The sequence below is a fragment of the Aythya ferina genome, assembly GCF_964211825.1.
Source record: "Aythya ferina genome assembly, chromosome: 1".
Classification (NCBI taxonomy): domain Eukaryota; kingdom Metazoa; phylum Chordata; class Aves; order Anseriformes; family Anatidae; genus Aythya; species Aythya ferina.
In genome coordinates, this window is record NC_140296.1 from 118,139,708 (window position 1) to 118,155,213 (window position 15,506).

Genomic DNA, 15,506 nt, shown 5'->3' on the forward strand with positions numbered 1-15,506 from the left:
CCCTGCCTGCTATGAGAAGACAAAGCACAAATGGGGCAGAACAAATCTGAAACATGTTTTCCTAAATTTTGCATTACAAGTGTCAAAGGAAATGCAGAGCATGATTATTGACAATTATTCTCACCCTTTTCTACCATCTTTCACCATCTGGATGCTCACATTAGACCCAGATATTTCAGAGCGTTATTGGCAAAATTTAGAAAAATGATAGCATGCAATAATAGAGATTAAAAGTATATCGTTGTTGAAATGTTTTGTTCATGTTTCCATCTTTTTTATTTTTAATTTATCATAATCCACTTCTCACATTTTTTATGAAAATGTGACTGCAGCCTTTATGATTCAGCTTTTATTCCTCTCTTGGTTACAGCAGAGATCTCAATTCCAAGATTACTTCAGATATAGGTAACTGTAAGAAATTGATCTCTTCTACAGGTGGGGACATTTGGGTTTGTTTGTTTTCCCTAGCCAGCATTATATTTCCTGTATTTCTCTCTTGCTTCCCTTTGTTGACTTTGTTTTTTCCAGGTGATCAGATATCTGATACTGAATCTTTTTTTTTTTTTTCTTTTTTTTTTTTCTTTTTTGAATATGTGCTTTGCAGCCTACAGAGTGTTTTCTTAGTCAGCCTGAAGAAAAACAAGAGAGCGCTGTAAAAGCAAAGAAGAGAAAGAAGGTACGGATATCCTGGGGTGTGGGTGGTGGTGTAAAATTCATAATTGGGACAACCCTGTGATGTGAAGCAGCATAACGTTGCAGCCTTTTTCAGATAAGAGTAGAAATGCACACTTTTTTGACTTTACTCAAAATACCCGTTCCTCACCTGAACTGAAACCCACTCAAGGGTTTCTACATCCACATGCAGCTTGCAGGTGTGGCATACTGGGAAATGTAACTATCAAAAAAAGGTGGCATTTCATTCTGCAGAATCTACCCAGTTTCAGCTGTGTGGCAAGGCTTCAGCTGCTGTCTCATCCTTTGCACCAAGAACTGTCCTCATTCCCTCTTCTCCTCCTAGCATAAGTATATAAATAAATACTCTGGATTGCCCCCCTGGCCATGCTCCATCCTCACCCTCAACAGCACACACACTCTGCAGGCTAGATGGAAATAACATGGCACCAAGCAAGTTAATTGTCATTTGGGACAGCCTGTGTAAATATTTGGCTCCCTCACAAGGCAGAGAGGTGGCTTTTTTATATTATGTCAGGCCTCTTAATCAGCTGGGGAATGGGGAGAAGGAAGAGTGGGATTTAGCTTTAAATGCAGCTCTGGCAAAGTGACCGCAGAGCTTGATCCACTGCTGCCAGAGTGAAAGCATCCCACCACAAGAGTGGTGAACCAGCCCTAGCAAAGAGACCCCATTCCCAGGCAAACAACAGGCACTCGGTTACACCTTTAGTTTCACTGGCACTAGGGCCACTGAGTTAACATACACAGCCTGTTAGCAAATTCATCAGAAAATATTTATCAGGCTGATCTATTGTTTCCAAACAAACTGCAGTCTCCAAAAAAATAAGGAAAAAAAAAAAAAAGGAAAAAAGGAAGGAAAAGAAAAACTTTACTGTTAAGCATCTGGAACAAATTGGAAGAAAAATAATAAAACTTCCTGCGTGAGGAATGTTTCCCCACAGCTCTCCTCAAAGGAAGAGAGTTTGCTCAGGTGTCCTTGCTCATACTCTTACGGACTTTCTTGTTAGTATTAGGCTTCTCCTCTCAAGAGTGCTGTAATTTTCCTGGAGGGATCAAGTGGCCCAGAGAGTGATATAATGGTCCTGAGGAACAGCCGCTTACACTGAGTTACCAAGTGAAAGGAGTCTGATACTTCTGTGTTATCCTCTGCTAAAGCAGAGGTTCCCAAATGTGGGTCACTGAAGAGGCTGGGGCTGGAGAAGAGCATTTCTCCCTAGTGCCCTGCCTTCGGTATTTGTTAGGAATAACAAAGAAGAGGTTTGTTTGTAGGCCTCGTGAGAAGGCTATGTGTACTGCAGGTGGCCTGTGGCCATGCCTGGGAAAGACAATTATTGCAAGGCAGAAAAATATAACAGTGTAAAATGGAGGAGAAGCTTACGAAGGAATGCCACAGGTTCAGGCACTACAGAAGCCAACCAGCTGCATATGTACTGAAAGTCTTCCAATGACTGGAGGGGGCTTTGGGCCATGCCAAAGGTAGGCCAAGAGGAAGGTGTAAGCACTACAGATACCCACCACCCCTCCACAGCTGCCAAAAATTGTTCTAGGCCCACCTTGTCCCTCCATAGTCTCACTATCCCTCACAGATGCACATCCTGTTGCCATGTCCTAGCCACACTCTCCGTCTCTTTTTAACTTTCAGGCTTGTACTGCCACACATCCTCATGACAGCAAGTTAATTTTAGCTTACGCAGCTGAGAAACCTCAAGCTGGCCTTTCACAAATTAATCGTTTCTCAGTGAGAGTGGATGAGGCTTCAGATCCGTGCCATTCTCTCCAGACTGCCTCTATCCATGAAAATCTTCTGTAATCTAAAATGCTGGCAGATCATTTAGATAACAGGAATATTGGGCTGATCTACCACCATGATCCATTTAATTATGTGAAAAAATGCAACAATACTTTCTTTTCAGTGAAAATTCAGAGCTGTTATTTGCTAACATTCCTAAGGCATAAAACTCCATCTCCATGAATTCATGTTAAGGCTCAAAAAAATGTTTGGTTTAAAAATATATATATTCTGGAGGAGCAAAACAGATGCTGAACTCTTTCTGCTAGACTTCTGTTTTTGTGAACTTTTAACTCATTTTCATCATACTTCCCATGATATGATGTATACTATTAGTCTAGCTTACCACCTTCTCTTCCAAAAAGAGATAGTTGTCCTATTTTACTCAAATTATAGGTGTTTTACATAATCATTTGATTCCTGTAATTAATGCTTGAGTAATAATGGTAATAAAAAAAATAATAAATCAAATTTCAAACTGATACTAAAGTGTAACAACAGCAAACCCCACAAAAACAGCTTTCATTTATGTTTTAGGTATGGTGGCATTTTAGGTGAGTGAACAAGATTTTTTATCCTCAGGGTCATGGACCATTGTTGTCAAAGTATCTGGACTTGCTTCTGAAGTCTTCATTCCCACTAAACACAGTTTTGTTCCGTTGTAAGAGCTTTTCCTAATGAAGCTCTAATTAATCCAATTACCTTTATGAAATTATGGAGGAACATTTATTTACTATGTTGTTAGCTACTGAAAGAGCAAAAATGGTATCCTACCATACTTAACCCTGTTGCTTGTTTTTTAGAAGAAAATATCTGATGTTCTGGAAAAATCCTCTCCGAAACCTGGTGTCCCTGAGGATCTACAGAATCTGCTTAGTCAACATTTTGGTGCAAGACGTTCAGTGATTGAAATAGAGGAATTGACACTGTCAGGTAATTTATCCTATATTAATAGATAAATAATGTGACACTGGTGAATTCTTTTTCTGTAGAAGAATGGGGATTTTTTTCAGACAGGTCTTAAGAGTTGTACTTTTTATTGAAATATTTTATTATACTGTATATATTTTATACTTTGCTCTTTAGTAAAGAAGTTAATTTATTTTGAACAAATATGAGGATTTCTTCGAGTTGAAAAAGTGAAAAGAAAAACACCATTTTTGTTTCTTTTTATTATAAAGAATTAATTTTAGAAGCTCACCTTTCTCATAGAAATTGTACGATTCCTTAGTACGTTCCAAGACACTGACTGAGAAAGACAGTGAAAACAGTTTTCATTTCTGGGATTATCTGCATCTATCCAGATGCATAATAAGAGGGCTAAGAGGAGTAGACAAAGAAGTAACAAAACATGATTCTGACATGGTTATGAAATATTGAACACAATGGATTTTCAGGGAGTGGCATGAAATTAGATGGTAGTTTTGGTCCAAGTTTAAAGCGAACAAGTTTTAACCATGACTATAGCACCCTCTTGGTTTCCTTTATTCTGTCTCCAGTTAAAAGACAGAGAGAGAAAAGGCAAAGCAGGACAGAGCAGGGTTAGCTTCTCTCTGTCAGCTAGAGGTTGCCTTAGAGGTAAAGGCAACACTGAACTTGTGTGCCTCTCACTCTACAGATGAAGAGGCACTATCATTTTCCAGGCACTGTCCATTATTTGTTGAGATGGCATATGAAGAACAAACTGCCCCATTAACACATCTGCATGTACCATTGATATTTCTTGAACTGCAGGTGACCTATGCCCAATCTAGCACCCTTTTAGCCCAGCAGTGCTGTCTATCTTTTAACATTTAAACTTGTCTTTCTAGATAAATGTGCTCTTCCTTATTATCCATGATTCTAAGTTGACCCTTCTTCATTTCTTTGGGCTATGTTCAGCTTTCTTATTAAATCAAGAAAACCTGGAAAACTCCCATATAGATTGCTTTGAAAAGCTTGTGTTAAATATTTCTAGACATTCAGAGTTTTTAGCAAATAATAAATTGCTTTGGTTTGCTTCTTACTGAAAGAGGCCTTTAGGCTAATGAAGTGACCCATTTCCACATGGATTGGCTCTTGGGTTGGATGGGGATTTTTATTTTTTATTTTTGTGCTGGGAGTTGGAGGCTTGGAAACCCAAGGAGTTTACTAACTTCTACAGCTGTCAAGTCATTCATGTCCAAGCACTGAGCAAAAAAGCAAATACTTGGAGCTGTGTGTTCTTGTTAACTGACACAGTGCAGAAGGTCAAGTTTGTAGTCAGCGTGGTCTCTTGCTACAGGTTGGAGCTGTGTGGATTTTTTCCCTCTTTCTGAAACTTTTATTTAAATTTGTTGTTAATACTCAGTTTTGCTGGAGCATTTGTGAAAAGTCAATGACTGAAGCTTATATGCTTTAGAAACCATCTTTTGAATTGTTCAGTCAGTAATGAGACTTAATGTATTCAGAATAGCAAACCAACAGCTAAGATATTTTGCCCATGGGGGAAGAGGACTGTAGCGGATGGTTAGAGCTCTCCTATTACCACCAAATGTTTATGGTACTTTACCAGCTACTGCCCTTTGCCACCAGCATCAAATGCATCTTTTAAACATAATTTTCAAATTAAATCAGCTGCTGATCCTTCATTTGTACACAGTGAGCTCCCTTTGGAGTTCAAGTCCCAGTAAATGTCAATCTCTGGTTTTAATAAAAAGGATTGGGACAAAATAGAAGTATTTAGCAAGACAGCACCCATTAAATGGAAGATGTAGTGGTGGAGAGTGGCTATTCTCAAGAAGCTGCACAGGCAGGACTTCTGGCAGGATCCAGCTATAAACCAAGTTTGTCACACTGCCTGTTGCAGTAGAAACCATGGATTGACAGTGCCAGCATTAGCACAATGTGCCATCCATGTGAACATAAATAACGTGCATAAGGAAACCTCCTTAATTTAGTTCAAATGTATCAGCAAACATCTCATTCCATAGACAGGCACCCTGAGGTGCAGTGCTTCATGTGCAATGACAGCAAATATGTGGGTCCCTGAAGACAGAGTTGTTAATGCTCTAAGGGAGCGTATTGTTCCATCAGGCAATAGAGCCTTAACAACTATGGCAAGTTTTCAGACCATCTAATTTTAAGCACAAATTTAAGATCCTAGACTTCTGTGTAGGCACTGAAAAAAAGAGAGACCTTCCAAACTACCTAATTTAGGACACTGTCTTTCTTCATTGCCTCTATATGGACCTTAAAGTCAAATGGCGTGTCTGCCGCAGTCCTTTTCATATTTACTAGCTAATATAATGTAGGTAAAAGATAGGCAGCCAATGGGAAATGAAAAAAAAAAAAAGAAAAAAAAAAAAAAAGGTGTCTAAGTGCAGAATAAGGGTTACTATTAGGGCTAGTGTAACTAGGTAGATTACCACAATATGAAAGGCCAAAAAGAAAGGCAACTCACTGACAGGAGAGTGACCAACATCTGTCTCACTTATTGGTAGGTTCTTGCATTTATGCAGTATGAACTGTCTGGGTGATCTACATTTTCCATCTTAGATTGAAGTAACAGTCTAGCAGGTTGACTGTAAGGCTTTTGGCTAAAACCTTTGATTGATTGTGGTAAAGACTTGTTTTGAAGTATGTGATCACCTTTGGGCAGTCCTGTATTCCGGGTTTTATGGTGGGAGAAAAAAAAAAGAATTACAATTGGGTAGGGAAATGTTACTCTCACTGACTTACACAGTTTAAAGCTTCACGTACACGTGATGTCCTTGTATCTCTTTTTACAAATGGTAATTTATTGATGGTGGATTTTAACATAAATGTGATTTCATCAATATAACTAATGGCTATGCTGCAAACATTTATACTCATTTTGCTGTTAAAAGTACGTCAACAAAAATACTTTCTCCTTTATGTTTTCAGATTCCTGCTTCTTGCCAGCCAATGATCTCACCCACAGTTTTTCTTCATACCTGAAAGAGAGTAAGTTAAAATGTTGGTCTGGATGAGATGAAAATTGTATGAAAACCATTATGTATGCACTATTATTGCAGTTTTTATCTGCACCCCCAAATAGTTTTTAATTAAAAAACATTAATAACTTCCAGGATTATAGGTTTTTGTTGTTGTTCTCATTTATTTGTTTGTTTTGTGACAGGTCTTGTTTTTCCAGCTAATTTTTACAAAACATCTTTTTTTTTTTTTTAACCAAAGTGTTTTAGAGTTTCTTTTAATTGTTTGGGATTATTTGTCATAAGTAGTATGTGTATGTATACATATGTACGTATATGTATTACCTTCCAATAACAATCTTGCCACTGCCTACTGACATGAACCAAGAGTATTTTTGTTCTCTTTTATGTATTTATATAGAACTTCTGGTCTGGTAAATGTTTGTTTGTTTGTTTGTTTGTTTTCAACTGGTTTTACTTGATACAAATTATCATATGTGACAAATGAAGACAGTGGCCTTGTCACCTTACCACATGTTGATTTTTAATGCTATCTCATTTGTTCAGCTCTATAATATTTCTGTATTGTATTTATTTTGGACATTTTATTTTCCAGTTTCTCAGCCATGACTAAATGTAAAACTGTTGCCAGAGATCCAGACCTCGTAGGAGTCAGCATGTGTGTTCTCGCTGCTGGCTACCATTCATCATGTACTCTTGCAATTTAAAATTGTGGCATGTATTTAAGTAGTACTTTCTGTAAGTGTGTATGTGGGCTTTTTCATTTCAGTCTGTCCTAAGTGGGCAAAACTCCGTAAAAACCACAAGGAGAAGAAGTCAGTGGTGATGCTGGTTATCTGCAGTTCTGCCCTTCGTTCCTTGGAACTCATCAAGTATGTCGATAGCAAATGTTATGTTGAGGTTGGCTGTCAGTCAGAGGTTTTGTCTTGGATCCACAGACATAAAGGCAAAACTGGGACACTGTCCTCTGCTAGCCAACAAATTTACTGACTGAAACTGATGCAATATCCCTTGCTGCTTTAAACTGTGGGAGTGTGGTGTTTGGTTTTAGAGTAAAGTAACACTTAGTAGTTCAGTTGCATGTAAGTGCTATTATTGTTTAAAAAAAAAGGTGTAACAAATTTTGGGGAGACAGTCAACATGTTATATGTGGGAACACAGTAAAGCCGTAGAGCATCACAATGCACCACTAGAATTAGTGACTGTAGAGCCCTGATGCTGATAGCACCAAAGGCAGTGAGGACAAGGCATTCCAGGGCCTCAAGTGATGATGTGTGTCTGTCCGGAGTGCCTCCATATCTGTGTCTGTGTTCTCAGCTGTCTCAGACTGACAAAATGTTGATGATTTTCAGTGTTCCCTGTCTTTCTTTTTCCCTTCTCTCTTCTCCCCTATCTCATTCATGAAGTCTTGATGAATTAATGTATACCTCACAGATTTCATGGTTGTCTTCTGTGTTCTGACCCTGCTTCCTGTGATTTTCTGTCAGTACACAGAGTTGGGAATTTTATGCTACAGATAACAGCATGGACACGGCAGATGTGCCTGTAATGCTTAGCCCAGGCATGCAAATACTACTGTCTGAGCCTTAGGTGTATGTATGCTTGTATATAAACCTTTAGCTTTGCACAAGTGAAATTTGAAAATTTGGCTCACTCACTGCAGAAAGCATGCAGAGACATTCCATAAGTACTGGATGTGTAGTCTCCTGCTTTACTAATACCGAACAGAATTCTTAGTGTGTGCTCAAATGGAGTATCAAAACAATAAGTCAGATTTTCAGACAAATGAGTTTTGGTCAACTGGAATTCAGACAATCCCAACAGTAAAGACTGTGGCAGTCTAGGTTTACTCATCTGCTAAGCTGCAGGAAAATTCTGTAAAATCTACATTTGTACATATACAGCTTTTTCCTTTGGACACATGCATGTTCATTGATGCCTATATGTCAGTAATGGCAAATATTTTAATTAGAATTTGTTGATTAGTCAGTTTTGAACTGTTAGCTGTGAAAGCACAAGCCCTAACTATTCAACAGTATTTGAAAAGCTATCTAAGCAATATTGCCACCTACTGATACCTGCTATTGTGTTTGTCCGGTTGTTGATCACTGCAAGTAGCAGATGAGAACGTACATAGCGTTCAAAGTACAAGCATAGGTCACTGGGGAACTGTGTGTCTCAAGTATGTTGAGAAATGCCAGCTAGTTTTATTTTCCTCCTGTGTGGTCTTAATCTCAGCCCTGATGTTTGCATTTCCTTTTGCAATTTTTTATTTCTAGGTCAATGACAGCATTTAAAGGAGACTGCAGAGTTCTGAAACTGTTTGCAAAGCACATAAAGGTAAGAAAGCTGTAAGTGTGTTAGAACAGCTAACTGTCAAACACACAAATAACTTGCTTTATTTCATTTTTTTCCAGTGTCAGCATCTTGAGAGAGTTTAGGGCTAATTCAGATTTGTTCTTTTTCCAAATTCACTGGTGTCATACCATTTTCTTTGTAAAACATTTAACAATAGTGCTTTTCAATATAGTGTTCATTTCTTCTAGGTGAAGCTTCCTCTTGGAAGGTTTTTGTCACAATTCGAGGAATCTAGCTGAACACCAACTCTGGTGCAATCCTGTGCAGAGTGTAGATGCTCATGCATGTGCTGCATGTTAAAGATGTTCCATGTCCATTTGAATGAGGTGCTCGTTCAAATATATTTTGCCTGTGTAAACCGAAAGTTTGGTAAACTAAAGGTTTACACACACATTCGTAGAAGCAAACTGTACCAGCACCCACACTGGCATACACCAGTGAGATGTCTGGATATCCAGTATTTATACTTGCTGGAGAACACAATTTGTGGGAATATGGGAAGTAATGAGTGGAAACATGGCCTTTGATATAAATACTGTCAAACACACAACTTGCTTTATTTCATTTTTTTTCCAGTGTCAGCATCTTGAGTGAGTTTAGAGCTAATTCAGATTTGTTGGTTTTCCAAATATTTCCAGAGAATGTGCTTAAATACTGAAGAAAATAAACTGTTCTCACCTCCAGAAATAGTTGGTGCAGTTGCAGATTTTCAAAGCTGAACATGACTGACCTTCTAGAGAAGTGTGATGCCCATCTGGCTGTTCCATTTCTTAAATGCTCTCCCAGATAGATCATCTTGACAGCCTGAAAGATGAGTAGCATTCGTTACTTGATGATATTCTAGAAAGAGATAGTATGTGATCTTGAATTTATTTCCAGCTCTTTGAGAAGAAATTTTGAACAGTCATGGTTTTACAACAGTTTGTCTTTCTCTTTTCAAATTAGATAAAAGAACAGATTAATATGTTGGAGAAAGGTGTGTTCCACATTGGGGTTGGAACTCCTGGGAGGATAAAAGCGCTGGTGGAGCAAGGTAGGAGAACAAGGTTTTTTATCAATAGGTGTCCTATTCTTGGTCTCACAAGAAGTTAGACTTTGTTTTTGAAGAGCTTCGGTTATGTGAGTCTGTGGTACTAAGCTGTGCAGTTTTCTACTGTGTCAGTCAAAATGAGATCAATATTCTAATAGTTGATTTAATGAACCCTTTAAGCTGGAATAAATCAGTATTATGAGAGAAAAGCAGAGTAGCACCCCCACCCCCGGTCAGTACCCACTTACTCCCCCACCCTGCCTCTTGTGCTAGCTTAAGTGTATGTTTGGCAGCTCAGTGAACTGATCCCAATTAAAACAGAACCAGCATGCACACAAAATTGGGTAATGAGCAGGCAGAGGTGGGGGACTTCCTCTTTTGTCAAGAATACTAATTTATGTTGACTTAGAAGTGATTGCAAAACCATGGTGTAAGACTTAAAGCTCCAGGAAACCAAACACTACGAGTAAATCAAAAGGAAATAATAGCAGAAGTCATTGTATCATATGTCACTCTAAGCTCAGTGTAAACTTTTCTGTGGGGTGGAGCAAAGATCTGGTTGCCAATTTCATTTCTGATTTGTATGTGATGAAATTAAATACTCTATATAAATATAATTTTCTCTTCCCAAATTTGGAGTAGTTTTACTTGCTTAACAGGCACGATGTATGCAAAGAAAAACAAACACAAAATGGCAAGATAAGGTGATTCTTTCCATTCCTCTTTCTAAGTACTGTCTTGCTTAGTCTGTGGTTTCATCAGGAGTCTATGGTCACTGGTCCCCTGTGGTCAGGGACTGTCTGTAGATTGGGACTCTACTGCTCCTTCCAAAGGAGTACAGGAATAGCATAATTTTTTTGCTTTCTTTGCCTTTCACCAACATTAAATTGTTACTGCTCAGCACATCAGCACATTGCCATCTCAAGTGGTATCAGTTTATGGCAGGGACACAAAATGTAGTATTATTTTATTCTAAGTTCTAGTCTTTTTTTGACAACTTCGTGTTGCAGTGCCAGGCCCCTAAAGAATGAAGAGGAGTGAAAAATGTTATAAAAATTGTGGACATTGTATAGAAGACTAGGGAACTGCTGGAGGGCCAGTTCAGAAAGGACCTTTATTCTCCAAACAGTGGTTAAAGGAAAAAAAAAAAAAAAAAAAAAAAAAGGTCCTTTCTGAACTGGCCCTCCAGCACCACTGACCTGTCTCATATTCACATAGCACCCAGCCCTTTAAACTGCTAAACGCCATCAGTTCCCATTAATAGGATTTTTTAGGCTAGAGTCCTTGTAACTTACCAGCTCCTCATCAGCTGTGGAAATTCAACTCCTGTGGTTTCATCAAGAGGAAGCTTGAGGAATTATTTGCTGGCAGGATGTTAGCTCCTGACAAGCCTGGCAACAGTAGTTGTTCTGCTTTTGTGTTTGTCTTCCAAAACGGCATGGGATTATGTGGTTAAGGGAGTTTGCAGTGTCACTGCATTAGTTTTTCAACCAGCAAATGTAGTGCTTAAGTGTTCAAAGATTAGTTTCCTTGGGAACAGACAGCAAAAGATGTAAAACACAAAAATAATTTTGATAAGCACATGCTGTATTATCTTGGTAATAAAATTTCTATTGCCTTTTTAGATGGCCTGTGCTTGAACTCCACAAAATATATGATTCTGGATTGGAACTGGAGAGATCAGAAACTAAGGAGAATGATGGATATCCCTGAGGTATCGTATAAGCACCTGTGTATATTATATTCTCTGTACTCAGTACTTTTGATTCTAGTGCCTAGATCTTGGTTGGTAAGGATTTATTTCTGTAAAGATAACTTTAGAGGTCTAGAAACACAAAGAAGTCAACATTTTACTTGAAAGTCTGCACTCTCGGGTCTCAATATTACATCTTGCGGAAGTTTTTGTTGTTGCTGTTGTTGCAGGTCACAGCTGTGCTGTGAATTTCTCTTGTTTATGCTGGGTAGTTGTTCTGCCTGTTCCTGGAAATGTCTCTTAGTAAGAGGACTTTGTGCAAAAGTTTCCTCAAAAACTAAGTACAGCTTTGGAGAGGCATTTATTGGTCTGTGTCTGAGAGTAAGATAACTTCTTGTGAGTAAATCTACAGGCAGTTCCCCTATATTTGGAAAAAGGGAGGGTACAAACTATGTAGAGCCATCCATCATCTGTAGACTCCTTTTAATATAGTTCCTCATGCTTTTCAATTCTATAAGCGAGCCTTCACATTAATTGCTGTGACATGTTTACCGTATGCTGTGGGGAATCAGCTGGTACCTAGCCAGCAGAGTGAAAGAGGCGGATTCCACTAGTCGTCCTTGCTAGGAAGCTGCCATGCTCCTGCACAATGCTTCCATTTTCCTGCACATTTAGAGCAGGCTAATATGCATAATCACAAGGGAAATAGGACTTTCTTACATATAGATATGAAGCTTCACAAGTGAAAGAAATTGTCGGTCATTATTCCATCTTTGCACCTGCATGTATATTTGAATGTGCTGCATTTTACAGTCCTGCATACACAAAGATGCAAGTATCCAATAATCCTGGATACAGTGCCCTGCAAAAACATACATTGCAGAAATGAAGTAGCAAAAAGAACACTTTGTTTATTGAGTCAAGGAGGCTCCCTCTTGTGGTGAATACCTAAGCCTCTTTTGTACATCACTTGCGCTTAACGTGAAAGCTTTTCAAAGACCGGAGAACCTGAATCCATAGGCATGTTAGCACAAAACAGTAGTGCAACGTGTGCTGGTTGCAGTGCAACAGATTTTTGTAAACCAGATCAAGTAAGTAAACACACAGTAGAATATAGGTGATCCACCTAAAAAAAAAAAATTACGTTGTTAATAATTGATTTGGGGCTATTGCGAACCTGGACAGTCCTTTTCAGCTCACTGGATGTAGTATTACAGCATTTCAGCATGTCTGCCTAGGAATAGAAGCCAAGATTGTGACTCTGGCTCTATTTTATTAAGGAAAAATAGCTGTCAACATCAAAATTAGAGAAGCCAATGCTCATGCTTATTTCAAGTTAAAACCAAAGAAGTAAGAATACTGCACCTTCATATATAGTGTTAGTCTAAGGATAGATCTCTGTATATGATTACAGAATAGTAAACATGGGATTACAGAAAAGTCTTCAAACCTGCATTTGGTCCAGGTAATAAACTATACAGAAAGGCTTTTGACATGTTGAGCTATGTAAGTGCAGCTATTGCAGCTATTTATCCTGCTGCAGACAGGCGGTAGATTCCTGAAAGTTATTTGTAAGGAATGTCAGTAGTAAAAGATACCTAGATAATGCTTTTGAGGTAAAGCACCTTAGGACTGTAGAAGACCATCGGGATGTTTAGCAATTTGCAGACTTGAAGTACGGAATACAGTCTTAGGGAGCTAAGGACCTTATTCTCCTATTTGTACAAAAATTGTCAAATGCATTCTAATAAGAGTCATGTGTTTTCTCAGAGAAGAGAGAGATTATAGTACCAACAGCATGATGGTTGGCAGTTTGATGTACTAATTTTTTTCATTCCATTCTAGATGTGGAGGTAAAATAGTGCCTTTAGAATTGGATAGGAGGCCTAATGACACATTTCCACTGCAAACCTCACTTTGACACTAATTTATTTGCATGTTTAAGGTGCTTCATTGCTAAATTGCATTGTAAATATACTAGTCTGTATAATTAAATATGCAGAAAGCATGAACAGCTGGAAGAACATGTACCTCTTGTCCACTCAAGGAAAAATCCATAGCTTTCTTTTAAAGGTGCAAACTCCTTGCTGTTCCTGTGCTCATCTCATATTCCGTGGAGAATTATGTACATAATGGCACATTCTGAAATATATATGTATTTAAAAAGACATGAATACTTCCACATAACAGTCTTCTATGCCATCATAGTCATACAGTGCATGGCACTCTGATCCAGTGCTCTTTCAGTTGCCTCAACATCTCATTCATTAATGCTGCTGGATTTTTTTTTTCTTTGTTCCTTTGTCTCTCATTTCATTTATCGTATAAGGGGATTAGAAGGAAGTGAAAAGAAACCTCACAAAGAAACCAAATGTAGAGTGAATGAGTTTATCAGACTGTTTTGGTGAGCTTGAGTTACACTGAAGTGTAGAGGTTTAAATAAAAATTGACTGTATACTTCCCAATCTGACCAAAGGACAAGTTTCCCACTTCGAAAACTTTCTGTATAGAGGTTGATGACAACACAGAGCTTTCTCAACTCTTCAAGTTACTTGTAAGATTTGAATATATATATATTTTTTTAAACATTTTGCTAAACATTATTTTCTTCCATTTACAAATAAGCATTGAGCAAATTTCAGGTTTCATTAAAGCAGAAGGGTTTGTAAGAAATAGAGAATAGTTAGGCTTTCTGACATCATACATTCCTGTGCACAAAAGGATATAAACCTGAGAGAAACCTCAGAAGAAAAGTTATTCGTAAGTGGGAAGAAGGAACCATAAGGAAAGTCTGGACTTACCACGATAGCAGAGAATCTTGTGTTCCTGCTGAAGTGTGTCATTAATATTTACCCTCACATGCATTTGACTTATCTTTAGATAAGCAATAAGGTACAACCATGTCAGTTATAAACAAAAGTACTTTTGCATACAGCTCATGTATACCTGACCTTCCTGCTCACTTTCATTCAGATGTCTCAGCCTCAGGCAACACTGTGGCTGTTACAGTGCAGTCCTTCCCTTGGACTCGTTGATACTGGCTGATACTCTGGAAAGTCCTATAAAAATTTTGCAGCCCAGGGTAGATCTCTTGCTGCAGCATACTTTATCAACTCTGTATGAATTACAACCTAATCTGTAGCTGTGTTAGATGGGACTGCGGGAGTCATGGTATTTAGCCAAAGAATTATCAGTGACCTTTGATGCTTTCTTTGTTTTTTGTTTTCTTCAGATAAAGAAAGAAACAATTGACCTACTGGAGATGAGTATTATAAAGCTATGCAGAGAAGGGTCTGTGAAGCTGGGACTCTTTTAATGGCTTTACCTACAAGGACATCGTTTACAGCTGCTTTTTACTTCTGTCTGCAACTGGCAAGTGATTAACAGTGATTGCATTAGGAATATTAACTTTTCTGAGGTCAAACAATACGGAAAGATTGCATGGTGTAACTTTTTCTGATGTTCCTTTTCTTTTAATAATAAAAACAGAAGTTTTATTTGTGATTTTAGTATTACTTATTGCCCAAGCAATGTGATACTGAAATTAGTTTGCCTTCACCTGCAAAATTTACTATTATATGTCACTTTTAAGACTTGGAAGATGAGCAAACTTAGGTGTGAAAGCCTTTGTATGTGTCAGTTATCTCCTTCTGCTGTCCCAAAGGAAACCTTTACTTCTCTCACTGGAGTGGTAAGCTAGTTCTTGCTTTAGAGGATCTTTGAAAATGTTGTATGAATGTCAGTAATTTGTCAAAAAAGTATTTTTCTCCCATCTGATCTACAGCTGGCCAAATGCTATTTTATGCTATAACATGATACATTATGTTTAAACTTTCAGTATATTAAATTGAGACTTTATTGTGGTTAAACCATTGAAATGTGTGAAGAATGTTCTACTGTTTTTCCAGTTAAAAGGAGATTATCTCTCACTGGGTAATACTTTTATCATTATGAAAAGTAGGGAATGGGTACACCTTTTTCATAGAAAGGCAAGATGAATAGATGTGG

The 15,506-nt window shown here is 38.0% G+C and overlaps 1 protein-coding gene and 2 long non-coding RNA genes across 8 annotated transcripts in view; 1 reads left to right on the top strand and 2 right to left on the bottom strand.

Annotated features, from left to right (window-relative positions):
* CMSS1 (cms1 ribosomal small subunit homolog) overlaps positions 1-15,376 on the top strand; it is a 235,150-nt gene extending 219,774 nt beyond the window's left edge. For all 6 annotated transcript variants that reach the window (XM_084522886.1, XM_084522890.1, XM_084522889.1 and 3 more), the window contains 8 exons: positions 605-676; positions 3,286-3,415; positions 6,368-6,427; positions 7,187-7,289; positions 8,697-8,757; positions 9,721-9,808; positions 11,431-11,519; positions 14,731-15,376. In XM_084522886.1, coding sequence (XP_084379012.1) covers positions 605-676; positions 3,286-3,415; positions 6,368-6,427; positions 7,187-7,289; positions 8,697-8,757; positions 9,721-9,808; positions 11,431-11,519; positions 14,731-14,814 — 687 coding nt within the window. In that variant the 3' untranslated portion in view covers positions 14,815-15,376. The remainder of the gene's footprint in view (positions 1-604; positions 677-3,285; positions 3,416-6,367; positions 6,428-7,186; positions 7,290-8,696; positions 8,758-9,720; positions 9,809-11,430; positions 11,520-14,730) is intronic.
* LOC311438525 lies at positions 6,219-11,423 on the bottom strand. The gene is made up of 3 exons (XR_014694164.1): positions 11,101-11,423; positions 9,454-9,579; positions 6,219-6,417 (listed from the first exon to the last, which is right to left on the bottom strand). It is a non-coding gene; the product is annotated as an uncharacterized lncRNA (long non-coding RNA).
* On the bottom strand, positions 11,529-14,707 carry LOC311438532. Its single transcript, XR_014694167.1, has 3 exons — positions 14,300-14,707; positions 13,530-13,640; positions 11,529-12,624 (listed from the first exon to the last, which is right to left on the bottom strand). It is a non-coding gene; the product is annotated as an uncharacterized lncRNA (long non-coding RNA).
* Positions 15,377-15,506: the final 130 nt, after the last annotated feature.